The sequence below is a fragment of the Gymnoscopelus braueri genome, assembly GCF_963280865.1.
Source record: "Gymnoscopelus braueri genome assembly, chromosome: 13".
In the NCBI taxonomy this organism is placed as follows: Eukaryota; Metazoa; Chordata; class Actinopteri; order Myctophiformes; family Myctophidae; genus Gymnoscopelus; species Gymnoscopelus braueri.
In genome coordinates, this window is record NC_137615.1 from 45,350,638 (window position 1) to 45,368,262 (window position 17,625).

Genomic DNA, 17,625 nt, shown 5'->3' on the forward strand with positions numbered 1-17,625 from the left:
ACTGTCAGTCTGTCACTGCAAACCATTAAGGGACGCTTAATTAGCCTATTCATTTCACCAATCAGAAGCCTAAAAGCAGGGGTCTTCAATATTTGTCAGTCCAAGGACCCCTTAGCTTAGAGAGAGATGAAGAGGGACCCCCACTACATAGTGTATAAAATTGTGTTGCAGATTAGACTTTTTCATAGTTTTCATAGAGAGCTTCATAGACTTGTTTGACAGCACTGTCATCAGTGTTGGATTCATGTTAATGTGTATTTTCAGACATTTAACCACTTAAACCGTAGTAAACTTGACCTTTCATGTTGTCTGCTCTTTTTTTCCCTCTACACCAAACGTCTTAGCCGCAAATAGCCAATCTACAAGCTCACAACGCCAGCTTGTAGATCTGCCATTTTTGGCTCAAGTTCTGCTCAGAATAGGGATGCTAGGGTTCAAGTGGTTAATGCAAATTTAAAAAATAATCCTATCACACAAATATTTGGCGGCCCCCCTGTAGTAACTCTGAGGACCCCCTAGGGGTTCCGGACCCCCTGTTGAAGACCCCTGGCCTAAAGCATTATCTATACAAATCAAAGGCCTGATATTTGATCAATCAAATTTGACTTTTTGGATGCAGGTGATATAGCCTATATGCACCTGGTTTGTCTTTTTCTTCACTATAAGCAATTAATATGCCTATAGTGGGCAGATCTATAAAGCCTATTCACATGCATTTTAAGTTAAGGTGATTACAACGTTGAGAGTGTATAGGCTATAGGCTAGCCATTATTTCGTTTTTCATAGAGTATAAGCTAAAGAAGTGGCAAAAATATATAGGCTATACGTCTACTTTTGTTATTTGCTGTTCATTAGTGCTCTCTGAGTGGTGTATGATTGCCATTGTGCTCATTTTTGAGAAACACTCTATGGCTATAGATTATTATTATATATATATTATGCATTTCTGCTTTATCCTATACTATTATAGGATTGTGGTATAACGACTATTTCATTGCAATCACTCACAGCTGTAGTGAATCACACTGATGATGGGAGCCCTGTCAGAGACCATATGGACCATTCTCTGTCTCCTCCTAATGGCAAAGAAAACAACAGGTAGGGAACAGTAAAAAAAAAAACAATAAATAACAGCAATGGAAAATTATGAAAATGAAACCCATACACCAGTGGTTCTCAAAGTGGGGTCCAGTGTCCAGCAGGGGTCCTTGAGGGCGTTCCAGGGGGGTCCCCAGCAAAATAATTGTTAGTCAGGAGCCATAGGGACCCTATATGGGGCTTTAACTCCAAGAGTGTGCAAATGTATTTGTACACACAAGGAGTTAGAGGGGTCCGGGGCCTATAGTATGCGTACCAAATGGGGGGTTCTTGAAATTAAAAAAGTTTGAGAATTGATTGATTGATTGAATACTTTATTAACAGTTTGCAAAAAGTACAGAGGTACAATTATACAATAATGCTATTTATTTTGGCAATTTAGAAGACTTGTCTAGGTCCAGTTGTAAATTGCAGAAGTGCTCTTTTATGGCGGTTTTGAAAAGTTGCACTTTTTGATGGCTGGGGGTAGAATGAATTCATCCCCATGTTTGTGCCGAATCTGGGGGGAATGAGATCAGTGGAGCTCCCTCTGGTGTTGTGCCCGTGGGCATTTCTCACTCTTTTGAAGTAGTTTGACAGGTACATGGCCGCTGGTCCATTGAGTATTTTGAAAATAATCTTAATAATGTTAGCCTGGCATGGCCAGACTGAAACACAAAGAGCAAATTATTTCGCTCTGGCAGATTTGTCTGGTTCCCAGGCTTAAAATAATGTTTATATCCTGTTCTATCCTGTTTTATATCCTTGTTCTATTCTATAAATGAATGACACCGAATGACATATCCAACCACAACATTACTGCAACAAATGTATCTGTTCTAGGCGAACAAAAAGACTAGTTGTTATGTCGTGAAATCAATAAAAATGATATCATTGTGACTAACAAGTTGTTTGAAGGTTGTAGGAATGTATTATTGAGTCACAAATTATTAAGATAGCCATCATGCAGCATATTTATAGCTATGACTTCATTTCCTCAAACTGTGCAGCTATATTCACATTTGTGGCGCCCCCCCTGTGGGCAGAAGTGAAATGGCTATTGGAGGCGTGCTCTGTAGAGCAGTGGTTCTCAAAGTGGGGTCCGGGGACCCCCAGGGGTCCTTGAGGGAGTTCTAGGGGGTCCCCAGCTAAATGTTAGATAGTTAGGAGCCAAATGGACAAATAGACCCTTATGGGTCTGTAGAGAGTGTACAAAATTTACACTTAATTTTTACACTCTCAAAGTTAAATAAACATTGATTTTACAATATAAATTGGGGTCCCAGAGTTAGAAATGCCATTAAATGGGGGTCCGTAGCCTAATGCATGTCAAACTGGGGGTCCTTGAAATTAAAATAGTTTAAAATCACTCCTAGGCCTGGGGGTCTTTGGCATATCTTTTCAAATGGGGCTCCGCGGGGTAATAAGTGTCAATTTGGGGGTCCTTGACATGATGTTTGTTTGAGAACCACTGCTGTAGAGGCCCTCCATGTGATTCCAATTTGGGGATGATTGGATGTTGCGTTGAAGATACTGTATATCGTCTCTGTCGGGTGGAAACCTCATACCTCCAAAACTGTTACTTTTCAGGATTCAAATTCAAAAGCATCAAAAGTAGCAGATCTACAAGCACGAAACGCGTCGCTTCGCGCCGCGTTTTGCGCCGCGTTTCGTGCCACGTTTCTAGCTTGCAAATCTGCTACTTTTGATGCTTTTGTGTGACGCTGTAGAGTGATCAAGTAGGGCGTTAATTTACGAAAAAACACAAAAAGTTAGAATAGGAAGATAGGAGGTTTCTGCCCGACAGCCACGATATGTAAACAGGGCCGGATTAACCCTTCGTGGTGCCCGGTGCTACGACCCGTTTCGGTTCCCCCCGGGACTGTTTTGTCAGCTGGGGGGGGGATGCGGCACGGAAAATTTACGCGTCAAAGGCGCGTTTCACCGTTTTAGCGCTCCTTCAGCAGCCGCTGCTTCTAAATGTTGGCGCTTTTCGGTCGGCAGTTCAGTCTTCTTTCACTTTCTCCCCGCCGTTTGGTGCCCCCCCCAAGGTTGGTGCCCTGTGCTTCAGCACCTAAAGCCCTTCCGTTAATCCTGCACTGTATGTAAATAGGGCCCAGCCACAATTTGGTGAATTCACCCACTATCACCCGTTTTCTTTATGAGTTTTAAATGTTTTATTTATAATAAAAAAATTATAAAGTACTGTACCTCCCACTTCAGAACTGAAGAGGTTCTGGACGGTTTTGAGTTACCCAACGTCTGTCTGTCTGTCTGTCTGTCTGTCTGTCAGCTCAGAGTGGCGGGGGGACGCGGTGCTCTGTGTCCCCCGTGGGGACACGTCACCCGGTCCAGGCTCTGTTGGAGCGGTTCGAGGCTGGGCCGGGCTGTGCCGCCCGGGAGAGCGGCGAGAAAGAGACGCACGTCATCGCCGTGGGGAGAGCAGCGACAAACGCCCCGGACAACCAGCAGGTTCCACTGGATATTCACCTCTGTACAATCTTTGAGTGTTCATTTAACCCATTCAATCTGGGAAAGCATCTGTTTTTCTTTTATTTTAGCTATATACAGTATACTGTATATAGCACATTGGTTCTCAAAGTGAGGTCCAGGGACCCCCAGGGGTTTTTGGGTGGGTGGGTGGGGGGTACCTTTAACCATTATTTTATAATTTAGCTATTCAAAAATAGCAGATATACAAGCTCATAGCGCGTCACTTTGTGCCGCGCTATGAGCTTGTAGATCTGCTATTTTTGAACATTTGTGAACATTTTTGCAAATCTTTCAATAATATATTCTTATCAAAGCGAACATTTTTAACTCAAATATTTGCCTCTGGAGGTCCCTGGAACAAAATATCTTGAGATTGGGGGTCCGCGGTCAAATCATTTTTGGGGTCTTTCACATGAAAAGGTTTGAGCACCACTGATATATTAGCAACATACTTATTTCAGAAAACTGTTAGGATTTAGAAGAAAAAAAATTGAATCGGATGTGTTAATGGGTTAACTCTGAGAGAAATGTAACCAATGGACCTGTAACTGAAAATGGTCAGATTTCTGGCATCCTGCCTTACTGCCGTAGTGGCCAAATATATATCAATTTGGGAGTCTTTGGCACAAAAAAGTTTGAGAACTACTGTATTATGCTATAGGATCTCTCACTGTCTCCTCCTGTCTCTCTGTCTCTCTGCAGGTGACGGTGGTCCTGAAGCCTGTGTCCCCTCCTGCGTCCCCTGGCCCTCACAGAGCCTGTGTCCTGGTGCTCAGCTCCCAGCAGCCGGTCAGCTGGTGGCTGCAAGCAGAGAGGCTGCCTCCACACCTCCCTGTTCTGGTGCAGGTATACCCTTTTTTTAAAGTTAGAATATATGGAGATAAGAGGTTTCTGCCCGACAGCAACGATATCACTGTTATTACACTATAACGTTATTATTACACTATAACGTTATTATAATTTATCTATGAGAGACAGACAGACGGACGTTGGGTAACTCAAAACCTTCCAAAACCTGAAACGTTCGAGAACCTCTTCTGTTCTGTGATGTTTTCCCCCTGAACGGGCCTGGCTTATCCAAGGTGCTGAAGCACAGGGCACCAACCTTGGGGGGGGGGGGGGGGGGGGGGGGCGGGGACCAAACGGCGTAAAAAAAAAAAAAAGAACACAATTTAGAAGCAGCGGGTGCTAAAGGAGCGCTACAACATAAAAACTGTTCAGCTGCTCCTCGGCTGTGGAATACCCTCCCTGACCATTTGAGAGCACCACAGTCCGTTGACCTTTCTTTTTAACAAGGCATTTGCCTAGATGGACTCAGTGATGCTTTGTGTGTTTTTAAACTTGAACCTTTCTTTGCTGTGTATACTTGACCATTAATCTGAATTTTATTCATTTCATTGTTTTTACTATTGTTATTTTTTAAATTATTTTAATAAGAAATTCTCATACAATGTAGCACTTTGAGATTTGTGTCAAATATGAAGTGTGTTACAAATAAAATGTATTATTATTATTATTACAAATGTGGACCCTTAAGGCATAATTTACATTTGCACACTCTTCTTATTTTCCTTTGTGCTGTTCCCTTCAGGGGTCACCACAGCGAATCGTCCGCCTCCATCCATCTCACCCTGTCCTCTGCCTCCTCTTCTCTCACACCAACTAACTTCATGTCCTCTTTCACTACATCCATACATCTCCTCTTTGGTCTTCCTCTAGACCTCCTGCCTGGCAGTTCTCAGCATCCTTCTCTTCTACGCATATACTCACTATCACTCCTCTGTACATGTCCATTTCCTTCCTCACTTCCTTCACAGGTGTTACCAATTATAGTAATGAAGGCTCTGTTCCATTTAGTGTACACACAGTGCACAGTGGTTCTCAAACTGTAAAATGTCAAGGACCCCCATAACTCAGAGAGTGTACAAATGGAACCAAATGGACCCTTACGGGTCCATTTGGTTCCATTTGTTCCATTCCATTTGGTTCTCAGAGTTACACACTCGTAAGGGGCCATTTGGAACCCCCTCAAGGAACCATGAGGGTCCCTGGACCACACTTTGAGACCCACTGGTGAGGTAGAGTGTTTCCAGTGAGCCAACATGCACAATATCAGCATATGGCTGCTGTGCATAGAGTCTATTGATCAAACAAACTAGGACTCAAACTCTCTCTCTCTCTCTCTCTCTCCTGTGTCTCAGGTGTCCTTGAACTCCACGGTTCGGTCCCACACCGTCCCTAACCTGCGGGTGCATTCCATTCCATCGCTGCCCTTCCGTCCGCCTGCGCTTCTGCGCTGGGCTCACCGTCACCACGTCAACCTGACCTCTCTAACACACACGGACCGGGCCAACCGGGTCTACATCGGCCTGGGAGAGGGTGATTATTAAATTATTAAATTAAATAATTGTAGTCGAGTAGAAGTATAAAGTATTGACAAAATTGACATGCTCAAGTAAAGCAAAGGTACCTCAACATTTGACTTAAAGGCATAGTATGTAACTTTGCCCTGTGTTTACATAACAAAACGATAAGTAGCCTACATTTTCATTTTTTTTACCCATCATTTCCCTCTATACCAGCAGTTATCAGCCGCTAGAGTAGTGTTGTGGTGTTTACCTGCAGAAACACACTGCACTCTTGCTGTATAATTGGAGGACCGGTGGCCGGCCGGGCGTGTCACCATGACTCAGCCATACCCATACAAGGAGTTGCAGCTACGCCCAAATATGGAGTGTGTTGTCTAAACTCAATCTGTCGTCATAGCATCAGCAAACAAATCAGTCCATATATGGGCACAAAAGGGGGCATGCCCGTATTTGGGCATATACTGATGACATCAGGGATCTCCATGGGCATATCAGTCAGATTGGCGGTGCGACGAACCTCTAGTGATTTAAAACTGAACTGAAATGAAAGAAAAGAAGTCCAAATTAAATAAACATAGAAACTAATAATAAATTCAAACCTATAACTGACCATGTGCTGTCCGTCACAGACTCGTCTCTGCCCAGGGAGTGTAAGCTCCGCTCTCTGTTCCTCTCTCACAACTACCTGACGTCCCGCTTGCAGACACAGGAGGTGCAAGGCTGTGCGCCCGCCAATGATGATGATGTGCACGTGAATGACCAGGAAGTGCACGTGATCAAGCTGCTCTCAGCCGGCTCTGCGCTCTGTGGGTGAGAGAGCCTGTTGTCTTCATAACAGACACTAGTGTCTTCTCTGTTTTCTGTTAATGTGGGGAAGGCTTTCGCAGAAAATAGCCGATCGACAAGCTCACAATGAGCTGCGGTGATAAGCAACTCACCGCTCACCCTGACACATCTCTCTGCTTTTATTGACCGATCACCCTATCACAGCTGGCTCGCTGTAGTGGTTCTGAAAGTGGGGTCCGGGGACCCCCAGGTCCCAACCCTGTAACAAACCCCGCAACGGACCCCGCAACAACCCCTGGGGGTCTGGGGACCTGTTTCCGGGGTCCGCTGTTTTCAGAAGACCGATTTCAGAGTGGGCGGGGATGGTGCATTTCTGAACCAGAGGGAGGCGGGGTCAATTCTAAAGGACTATGAGTACCTAGTATCAAAACCACCATTTCGGTGATCACCCTATCACCTAAAAGGTGATCACCTCATTTGGTAGCATGCAGGGGCCTTTAGGGTTCGTCGATGGGGTTCCAAATGGACCCTTACAGGTATATAACTCTTGAGAGCGTACAAATGGAACTTACGGGTCCATTTGGTTCCATTTGTGCACTCTCAGAGTTATGGGAGTGCTCAAAATAAATAAAACGTTTGACAAGGCACTGATGAGCAGAGAGATGGAAGCCAACATGTTTTTTGGTCCTATACCCTCTTTCTCTCTGCCACTCAGGTCTCTGCAGATAGAGGTGATTGTCTCCTTGGTGCCCCCAGTGGCCAACTCGGGGACACATAGCGTGGTGCTAATCCTTAGCAGTGCAGCACCAGTCAACTGGGCCGTTACCGCTCACGGTGTCCGGGGCAGCATCTATGTTCATGTGAGTGTTGCAAAAAGCATAATAATTGTCTCCGCCGGAGGCGGAGAGTATGTTTTCGCTTCGTCCCGCTGTGTGTTCACCTCCCTCCTAGCCAAGCTAACATTGGTCAAGCTCCACGTGACACGTGTCAATATGTTGACACCAATGCCTTTGATTGGCTAGAGGGACGCATGACGAAATAAAATCCTATAAATAGGTGTGTCACTTGACACACAAATAGGTGTGTCAACATTTATGTTTTTGAAGTGAGGTAAGACAGGATCAATCAGTCTTGATTGGAACAGTACATTTTTTAGATGCAGACACTACATATTCAGTCGCCCCTGCAGAACACCAAAAACCACGCGCATTGTACCAAGACGACCCGTTCTACCAAGACGACCCGTGCTATTAAAATAGCACGGGTCTGCTGGCGGAGACTTGTGCTCCGAGGAGCACATTTTCTAGCCTTTTAACCAGCCTAAAGCGTGTGTCTCTGTCTCTGTCTGTCTCCAGTCCTCCAACAGTGTGTCCCCACCCTACCCAGCACAGTCTCATCTGACCCTGTCCAGTGTGCAGGACGCCGCCCTCTCAACCACACCCGATCTCCTGGCGTGGGCCAATCAGAACGGCTTCCCCGGCGCCACCTCCTACACTGAGGCACACCTGGCCAATCGCTTTGTGATCCGGCTCACCGGGTCAGGGGGAGGTCTGTCTGTCTGTCTGTCTGTCTGTCTGTCTGTCTGTCTGTCTGTCTGTCTGTCTGTCTGTCTGTCTGTCTGTCTGTCTGCCTGTCTGTCTATCTGTCTGTCTGTCTGTCTGTCTGTCTGCCTGTCTATCTGTCTGTCTGTCTGTCCATCCAACAATTTGGTCCTGAACAAAACCTGGAACATACAAGGTGGAAGGTGGAAACCTTGTATGTTGAAAACAGTTACTTTTCATGAAATGTTTTTTTCCCATGGAACCAATGTAGTTATTATTCAATTGCAAGGTCTTGTTAATAGGCTACCTTTCATTGGTTCAATATTTATAAAACCCCACAGACACACACACTTTACATTTACTTTCATACATTTTCATAATGGCGAAAATACAAGCTCACAATGTGCAGTAATCCTTACTATTATTATCTAAGATAGGGTGTTTTGGTGGGAAAACCCACATTGTTTATGTAACCAAGTATCCTAACATAATCATTTCATAACATAACTACATTTCTGGCATTTTTAACAAACCAAACCACCTGAAAATCTGTTGAGAAGTCAGTGAGTTAACCCACTGGTTCTCAACATTGGGTCCGGGGACAAATGGAACCGTACGCTCTCAGAGTTAATTCGCATTGGAGGAGTGTGCACAGCAGCCATATTGTAAAGAAATTGGACCTCTTCCTTACTTCCTTCACATGTGTTACCAATTAAACTAATGACGGCTCTGTTCCATTTAGTGTAGCACAGTGGTTCTCAAACCTTTTTAAGTTTTCAAGGACCCCCATAACTCTGAGAGTGAACACATGTACACTCTCAGAGTTACACACCCGTAAGGGTGAATTTGGAACCCCCTCAAGGAACCACAAGGGTCCCTGGATGCCAATTCTAGACCCACTGGTGTAGCAGAGTGTTTCCAGTGAGCCAACATGCACAATATCAGCAGCACCCTGACTCTGTTTGACCAGAATGGAACAGAGCCTTCATTAGTATCATTGGTAACACCTATGAAGGAAATATGGAAGAGGCCTAATTTCTTTCCAATATGGCTGCAGTTCATAGAGTCTATTTAGGTCCCAGAGATTTAGAAACAAATACAATAAAGTATCAAATGGGGGCCCATGGACTGATGCATATCAAACAGGAGGCCATTGAAATGAAAAAGATTGAGAATTACTGAAATATTTAAACTCTCATTCTCCCTCTGTCTGTCTGTCTGTCTGTCTGTCTGTCTGTCTGTCTGTCTGTCTGTCTGTCTGTCTGTCTGTCTGTCTGTCTGTCTGTCTGTCTCTCTCTCTCTCTCTCTCTCTCTCTCTCTCTCTCTCTAGAGGTGGTTCCAGCAGTAGGCGGGGAGGAGGCGGTGGAGCAGGAGGAGCTTAGGTTCAGGCAGTGGCTCAGCCGAGGAGGAGGAGGAGGAGGAGGAGGAGGAGGAGGAGGAGGGGGAGGTGGAGGGGGCGGAGCCGGCCGAGGTCAGGATGCCCTCGCCGTCCAGTGTGAGGACGGCCGCCTCAGCGTGGCCGTGAGCCAGCACCACCTACAGGTCATCTTGATGTAAAAAGATAATTGTAGTCCACTACAATTATTTGAAAACTTTAGTTACAAGTGACTTTTTAGATTTAGATTACTATTACAAAACATACATTAACCAATATTTCATACTTCATATTTTTGCCAGACCCAAGGGGTCGGGCTTACATGAGGCTTTGTACCTGTTTCGTCCATACATGGGCATGGTCCATTTGTCCTCCGGCCCCAGCCAAAAAAAGTCTGTCCCCCTTTCGTCCATACATGGGCATATACACAGGCTGACACGTCATGTGAAGTCCGGCTTAGCCGTGACGTAGTGCATGTGTGGTATCTGAACAGTGTGCAATTTAAAACATATTAAGAAATGATACTAAAGTAAAACCCTCATAACATTATGTACAAATCTAAAACCATATGCTTGCTTCACAAGTCTACCTTGGCCTGTAAAGGCAGGAGAGCTTATTCAGAGGTGGCTGATGACCCTAGCCAGGTGGGGGTGGAATTAGCATTACCAATTGGGGAGACAGAAGTCTACACATTGTCTTCACTCCCTTCCTCCAGTCACTTGCAAATCGTGTCAACGAATGATCAAAGAAGTTGGTCAACAGCTGGTGGGGGGATTCTCTGCCACCCACCCACCTGTTATTGTAATGTCACCTACCTACAGTGTATAAAAACAGTGTCTCTAAAATGATTAGACTAGGACTGTCACACGACGTGAGGCTGGAGGGTGGACAGGGGCTCTGCTCCTGGCTGCTCCTCTGAATGCTGGTTGTTTGTTGTTGATGCTGAATAAACACACTGGAGATTCTAGAACCTTGGAAACCATGACGTCCGTCTCAGTCTCTTCTCCTCCACTTCTTATAACAACTACAAGCCTGCTAACCTGCAGTTTATGCCTCATAATATACGACACATGTTTTGTACCTGTTTTCTCCATACATGGGCATGCCCCCTTTGTCCTTAGGCATGCCCCCTTTCCTTAAGCTCCAGCCAAAAATCTACAACCAAATACCCCTATACACAAAAAAAATCACACCCAGTGTGAAGTGGGCGGTGTGGTCACAGTGGTCATCACAGTGATGGAAGTTCACTTAAAGAAAAGTAATATTGTGGACCAACCATTGTACACCCCTAACTAAAAAAAAAACATAAATGTGTTTTTCATAAAAGTGCATAGTCCTATTTATAGGGCTATGCACATGTGTCATGTTTCACTAGCCAATCACAGTCCTGAATAGACTGTGATTGGCCAATCACGGTGCAGGGTTAGGGGGGTACACTGGTGGCCAATCACAGCGCAGGGTTGGGGGGGTGCAATGGGTGGTCGATGTCCAAACCTCACATATAGGGGCGGTTTCACCGCCCAAAAACTCCACACCAAATGCCTAAAATGATTTATGCTTTTCAGTTATAAAGTGGTTTGTAGGTGTGTTATATACTAGGACTTCATTCTGGGTCTGGCAGAACCAGGTCTCCTGGTCTTGTTGGAATAGCTGATCTACAATGCGACACATAGGGTGATGTCAGCTAAATTGGTCCACTTTCTGGTAAATCGCCTGAGAAACTATCACACCCAGTGTGAAGTGAGTGGTGCCTTTGATGAGTTCATTTCATGAAGCTACTGTATATGAACTAGAGGAACAAGGTTAAATCCCTGTCCATTCATTTCAAGGCTGCTCAACAGTAACACAGAGGGGGCGGGGCTTAAGCAATTACAGCCTGCCCCTATTGGCCGTCTAAGAGCACCTAGCAAATTTGGGAAGTTTAGTATGTGTGTGTGTGTGTGTGTGTTTGTGTGTGTGTGTGTGTGTGCGTGTGTGCGTGTGTGCGTGCGTGCGTGCGTGCGTGTGTGTGTGTGTGTGTGTGTGTGTGTGTGTGTGTGTGTGTGGGGGGGACGGGACGTGTGCTGAGCCAGCCTGTGTGTGTGGGTGCATGTCTTCAAGTTGCACATGTGTTGCACTGTCTCCTGTTAGTGTTTAACTAGTATAACTGGTTGCATCTTTGTGTTTAGTATTTTAAGTAATTTTACTCAATTTATTTACTTTTAAGTCTTTTTTACTGACTTGGATTACTTTTTACCCACTTTAGCTGGCACCACTCAAAAAGCAATGCATGACACTGAATTTGGTTTTTATGGTTAATAAGGACTGTTTTTAATTTACTTTTTTTTTTTTGATTTAGCAGTTTCAGGTAAAATGGGCCACCTGATCAGCTACAATGGACCAATTTGTTTTGAGTTTATTAGCTCCTTGCTCTTTAAAGTTTAACAGTCAATGGATGCACAATCGCACATGATTCTTGCCACAGTTGTACTTGACATAAAACGATGACTTTTTGTTGCACTCCCTCATGGAGCTACTTGCGGATTATACTAGGGTCAGTCCACTCTAGGTGGACACGCACTGACCTTTTGCACCTTAATCCCTTGTATAACGCACTGACTTTTTTTTTTGTCTTTTTTTTTATTGTGCTCCTTTTCCTCTAAGCACCTTAACGTCCATTGTCTATCATGCACAGTATAAGTATAACATGCACAGTATACAATACATTGCTGCTATGCTCAGGCACCTTAGTTTAGTTTTTATTTTTTTATTATCTCAGGTAATTTGTAAATATGTAGATAACTTGTCTGGCCTTCTGTTGTTCTCTTGTTTTGATCTCCTTCCCACTTGCCCCCCACCCTCTTCTTCTCCCCCCCCCCCTCTTCTTTCTATGGAAACTAACGTTGCGATGGGAACGATGTACAAAAAAGAATTTCACCCACTTTTTTACCTTGTAAACCTGTGATGTGACAATAAAACTGATTCTGATTCTGATTCTGATTGCTTTGATTGGTCTATGGTTGTTATGGTGGGTGGTGCAATGCCTCACATCTGATATGATGCAATCACATCAGTCATAATGATAAGGTTGATTGATCCATTAATACAAAAAATAAAACAAATGCACATCTATTAAAAATGTAGAATACATGTTAGGATGGCCTTCATCACATATAATGCTGATGTTTTAACAAAGTTTTGAAGGTGAAACGGGACATTCTGAATAATGACTACCTTCACATTCGGTACTTTGAGATACTTTTACTGTAACATTTTGAATACAGGCTTTTTACTTGTAAAAGAGTATTTCTACATTGTGGTATTGATACATTTTCTTGAGTAATAAACCTGAGTATTTCGTCCACCACTGATTGTTTGTTTACATTCTCTCTCTCTCTCTCTCTCTCTCTCTCTCTCTCTCTCTCTCTCTCTCTCTCTCTCTCTCTCTCTCTCTCTCTCTCTCTCTCTCTCTCTCTCTCCCACAGACCTTGTCAGTGTGGGTGTCTGCTGTGACTCTGGAGGATCCTAAATGCCAGGCGCGCTCCAACGGCAGCCATTTCCTGTTGGCGTTCCCCGTGTTTTCCTGTAGGACCACGGCCTTGCTCCATCCCAGAGGGGTTCTGTACAAGAACGTGGTGAGGACGAACAACAACAACAACAACACAAATGATGGGAGTGAAAGGCTGAAGGAACAACAAAATAATTAAAAAGGCGATATTCAGTGGTGGGAAAAGTACTTAAATTCTTTACTCAAGTAAAAGTACCAATGCTGCTCAAGTAAAAGTCCAGAATTAAAAGTTTACTTGAGTAAAAGTACAAAAGTATTGGCATCAAAATGTACTTAAAGTACCAAAAGTAAAAGTAGTAAAAATGTTTGAAAATAGCAGATCTACAAGCTCACAAGGCGTCGCGATGCGACACGTTATGAGCTTGTAGATCGGCTATTTTCAAATAGTCTATGTATAAAATAGGGCTAAAGTGGGCTTAAAAATAAGTTAAAAGGAAAATATCAATAAAATGCAGCAGATATAATAACAACTGTGGCAGAATATACAGTCATATGCACACAAAAACATTTATAGTAATAATAATCCTAATCCTAATCATAAGTATAATAATGGTAATAATAATGATAATAATAATAATAATTATTATTATTATTATTATTAATAATTATAATAATTATAATTATTGTTATCATTATGAACTTAAACTACTTAATTATGCAACATAGTTCACTATGGAGGTCCTATTATCTGTCTTTGTTTCTTGAACTGAGGTTTGGGGGGTGGGGAGGGCTTGTTGAAGTGTTTGTTAATGTTACTATCTACCTGTGGATAAACATGCTAGTGTTGTTTATCAGGAACCTCCTGGATGCTCATTAGTTAGACAGCGGCTAAGCAAGGAAACTGGACTGGAGGAGATGAGTGATAAGGAAGGGAAGGGAAGGGAATCAGTGTACATTTAAGAGGGAGGTTTAATTGTGTTTAGTCAAGTTGCATTTGGCTGAGTTCAGTTCAATTCAGGTCCACAAAGTTCAAAACACATGAAAGAAAAGAATAATACAAAACAAAACGCAGGCGCAAGGTAACTCATACAGGAGGATAATACTCAACAGAATACGCATAAAATGCACTAGGAGATTCAAACTAGCCTGGCCTGGCATGACTGGCAGATTCATCTGGTTTCCTGGCTAAATTCAAACCTGTCCTATACCAACATGTGTTGTTCTACACGTCCTGAGATATGACAGATTATGTGTTTTTGACCTTCATCTTGATTGTGACCTTGACCTTTGGCCTTATCAACCCAAAAGGTAAATGTCTTCTTGGGTTAGTCTACCAACAATATGGGAACCCATTCTGTCAAAACAAAACAGAAAGAGTACTTTTTCTTCTTTCTTTTTGCCTCTAGGGCCACCACCTCCTTTTTTGTGTAAAACAGGAACTCGGTTTGGCTCCTCCTCTTTCTTAGTCTGGGTGCAGAACTGTGGTTATTCCTACTAACAAAAACATTACATGTTTAAGGCAGTGGTGCTGAGAGATTCTGCTGCTGTTAGCAGAATCAGTTTTGAGAGATCAGTTTACAAATACATTCCACCAAGTTTGATGAACATCCGCCCATCCGTCCCCAGGTCATTCTGCTGACAGACAGACAGACAGACAGACAGACAGACAGACAGACAGACAGACAGACAGACAGACAGACAGACAGACAGACAGACAGACATGTGGACAGGACTGATTAAATCATTAGTTCTCAAAGTGGGGTCCAGGGACTCTCAGGGTTGAGGGTTCCTTGTGGGGGTTCTAAATTTGACCCTTACAAGTATATATAACTCTGACAGTGTACAAATGGAACTAAATGGACCCGAACACTGTCAGAGTTAAGGGAGGGTCCTTGACATTTAAAAGTTTGAGAACCACTGGATTCAATGACCCTGCCACTACACGCAGTGCTGCTGGCAGGGTCATACAATCAAACTTAAGAAAAGTTTCGGCATAAAAGTACCTTTCTCATAAACTGAATCAGACCACCCACACTCCTTTTAGGAGCAGCCATAGAGGAGGCCTTGTCACATACAGATGAAGCATGACTAGTGCTTATAACCAGTGGTAACAGGTGTGCTTACAGAAAAAGACTGATTTATACACTTGCGGTATCACACACCGAATATAGTCAATCTACAAGCTCACAGCGCTGCGTTGTGAGCTTGTAGATCGGCTATTTTCACTTGCGGCTTAAGTGGTTACAACTTGGGTAAATATATATTTTTTGGGGTCTGTTGTCATGTTTATAAATGCTGAAAAACAAGAAGGGCTCGCAGCTCACTTTATAAAGCTCCAATCTTTATTTACAGCAGCAGCAGCTAAACTTCAACTTGAGATTTTTTTCCCCTGCTGCTGCAGCTGCTGTAATTAACCCATTAAGACCAGGAAAGCATCTGTGTCATTTTAGATTTGAGCTAAAAAGCATTATTTTATACTTTGGCTATTCAAAAATAGCAGATATACAAGCTCATAGCGTGTTACTTTGTGCCGCACTACAAGCTTGTAAATCTGCAATATTTTTCAGGGGTTTTACACATTTTTCCATGTCTTTGAATATATATATTATTTTAAAGCGACATTTTTTAACTCAAATCTTCTAGCTTTTGGGAGGTCCCTGGAACAAAATATTTTGAGATGGGGGTCGGCAGGAAATTCATTTACTTTTGGGGGGGTCGTTGACATGAAAGCGTTTACGCACCACTGATATTTGTAGCAACATAAGTTTTTCAGAAAACTGTTAGGATTAAAAAAAAAAAAAAAAAGAATATATATAAACCAGGCAAGGTCAGTGAGGAGAGCTAAACAGAGGAAAGTGGGTACATTTGGGTAAATGGTTTCTGCATGTAATCACGCTGTCTGACTGTCTGAGTACATCTGAGTGCATGTTTGGTCGTGTGGTGACGCAAGAAAAAGTGCTTAGAAAATGAAGTTTGTTCCCTCGTCTGGGCACTTATTTGTGTACGTGTGCTAAGTGGAGGGCTTCCATCCTCTAATAATACCACTGCAACGCTCTGCGCAGAACACTGCACTGAACACAACAACAGAATCAGACACACGTGTGTGTGTGTGTGTGTGTGTGTGTGTGTGTGTGTGTGTGTGTGTGTGTGTGTGTGTGTGTGTGTGTGTGTGTGTGTGTGTGTGTGTGTGTGTGTGTGTGTGTGTGTGCGCACGTCTGTGTGTGTGAAGGGGTTTGACATCAAGCATATTGTAGTTTTGGATTCTTTTGAGTTTTTATTAAAAAAATCGATTTCAGTTCAAAGTTTGAAGTGGGTTTGCTAGTTCATTTAATCTTCTGAATTTTTTTAAATGTCTTAGTTTTAGTTTAGTTTTTAATACATTTTAGTGTTTTTTTTATTTAGTGTTTGTGTTAAGTGTTTTAGTTCGTATTGTAATATGGGGATTGAAAAATAAAAGATATTCACAGTTAAAACAGCAAAACAGATTTCATATCCACCCACAGTAATAGTCACTATAAGTGGGACAAACATGAAGACATTTTCTCCTCGACTTTAGTTAGTTTTGTAAGCGCATAATACAGCTTCATTTAGTTCTCACTCTATTTAAAATGTATTTCAGTTAGCCACTAATGTTTTTTTCAAATCTATTTTTTTGTTATTTCATATCAGTTAACTCTGGTGTGGACCTTGGTTGACAGGGGATGTTTTGCTGAGCCAGTGGAGTGGAGACCTTTCCGTTTAGTTCCATGCTGCCTGTGGATGATTACATTACACGTAGTGACGCATGATGCTGACTGATTATTTATAGAGGAATCTGTCATGACTAAAAGCAACACCGTGGACGGTCTGTCTGTCTGTCTGTCTGTCTGTCTGTCTGTCTGTCTGTCTGTCTGTCTGTCTGTCTGTCTGTCTGTCTGTCTGTCTGTCTGTCTGTCTGTCTGTCTATAAATAAAGGTAGAAAAGGGGGATTATAGGATTAGTCAGGGAATAGTACAGTTTATCATGGGTTCCCAAACTGTTCAGCCCGCGACCTCAAAATAATGCGGCCATTGACTCGCGACCCCACCTAACCCTGGAGGTAATTTATGCACATAAACTTGCACGTTCGGTGCGCATTTGTAATGTATTTTAGTATGACTTTTGACTGTAGGCCTACTAATTGTACTGTTAATAATCTTGTTAATATATAATTCAATCAATCACATTTATAGTACCTAATGAGATGGTTAAAATGTACTATTTGTAATAATTTTTAGATTGTATTTCATTCATTCTGTTGATTCTTTTTCTTTTTTTTTGTAAAATATTTTTTATGACCCAAAATAATTTTGCGACCCCAACTTTGGGAACCCCTGCAGTATATGACACTGCTATGACATAATCAGAATTGAGCTCTGAGAGGGCACAAATGTGGTTACATTTCCACCCTCTCAGATTGCAAATGGATCAAATAAACTAAGACACAAACACAAATCTCTTTCTCTCTCTCTCGTTGTT

At 42.9% G+C, this 17,625-nt stretch overlaps 1 protein-coding gene across 4 annotated transcripts in view; it reads left to right on the top strand.

Annotated features, from left to right (window-relative positions):
- engl (endoglin, like) overlaps positions 1-17,625 on the top strand; it is a 29,658-nt gene that overhangs the window by 967 nt on the left and 11,066 nt on the right. For 3 of the 4 annotated variants that reach the window (XM_080447289.1, XM_080447292.1, XM_080447291.1), the window contains exons 2-10: positions 1,011-1,098; positions 3,371-3,549; positions 4,273-4,416; positions 5,772-5,949; positions 6,569-6,749; positions 7,441-7,585; positions 8,081-8,273; positions 9,597-9,808; positions 13,106-13,255. In XM_080447289.1, the coding sequence (XP_080303415.1) occupies positions 1,029-1,098; positions 3,371-3,549; positions 4,273-4,416; positions 5,772-5,949; positions 6,569-6,749; positions 7,441-7,585; positions 8,081-8,273; positions 9,597-9,808; positions 13,106-13,255 (1,452 nt within the window). In that variant the 5' untranslated portion in view covers positions 1,011-1,028. Of the gene's footprint in view, positions 1-970; positions 1,099-3,370; positions 3,550-4,272; positions 4,417-5,771; positions 5,950-6,568; positions 6,750-7,440; positions 7,586-8,080; positions 8,274-9,596; positions 9,809-13,105; positions 13,256-17,625 lie in introns of all 4 variants that reach the window. The other variant, XM_080447290.1, reaches the window with a different exon arrangement.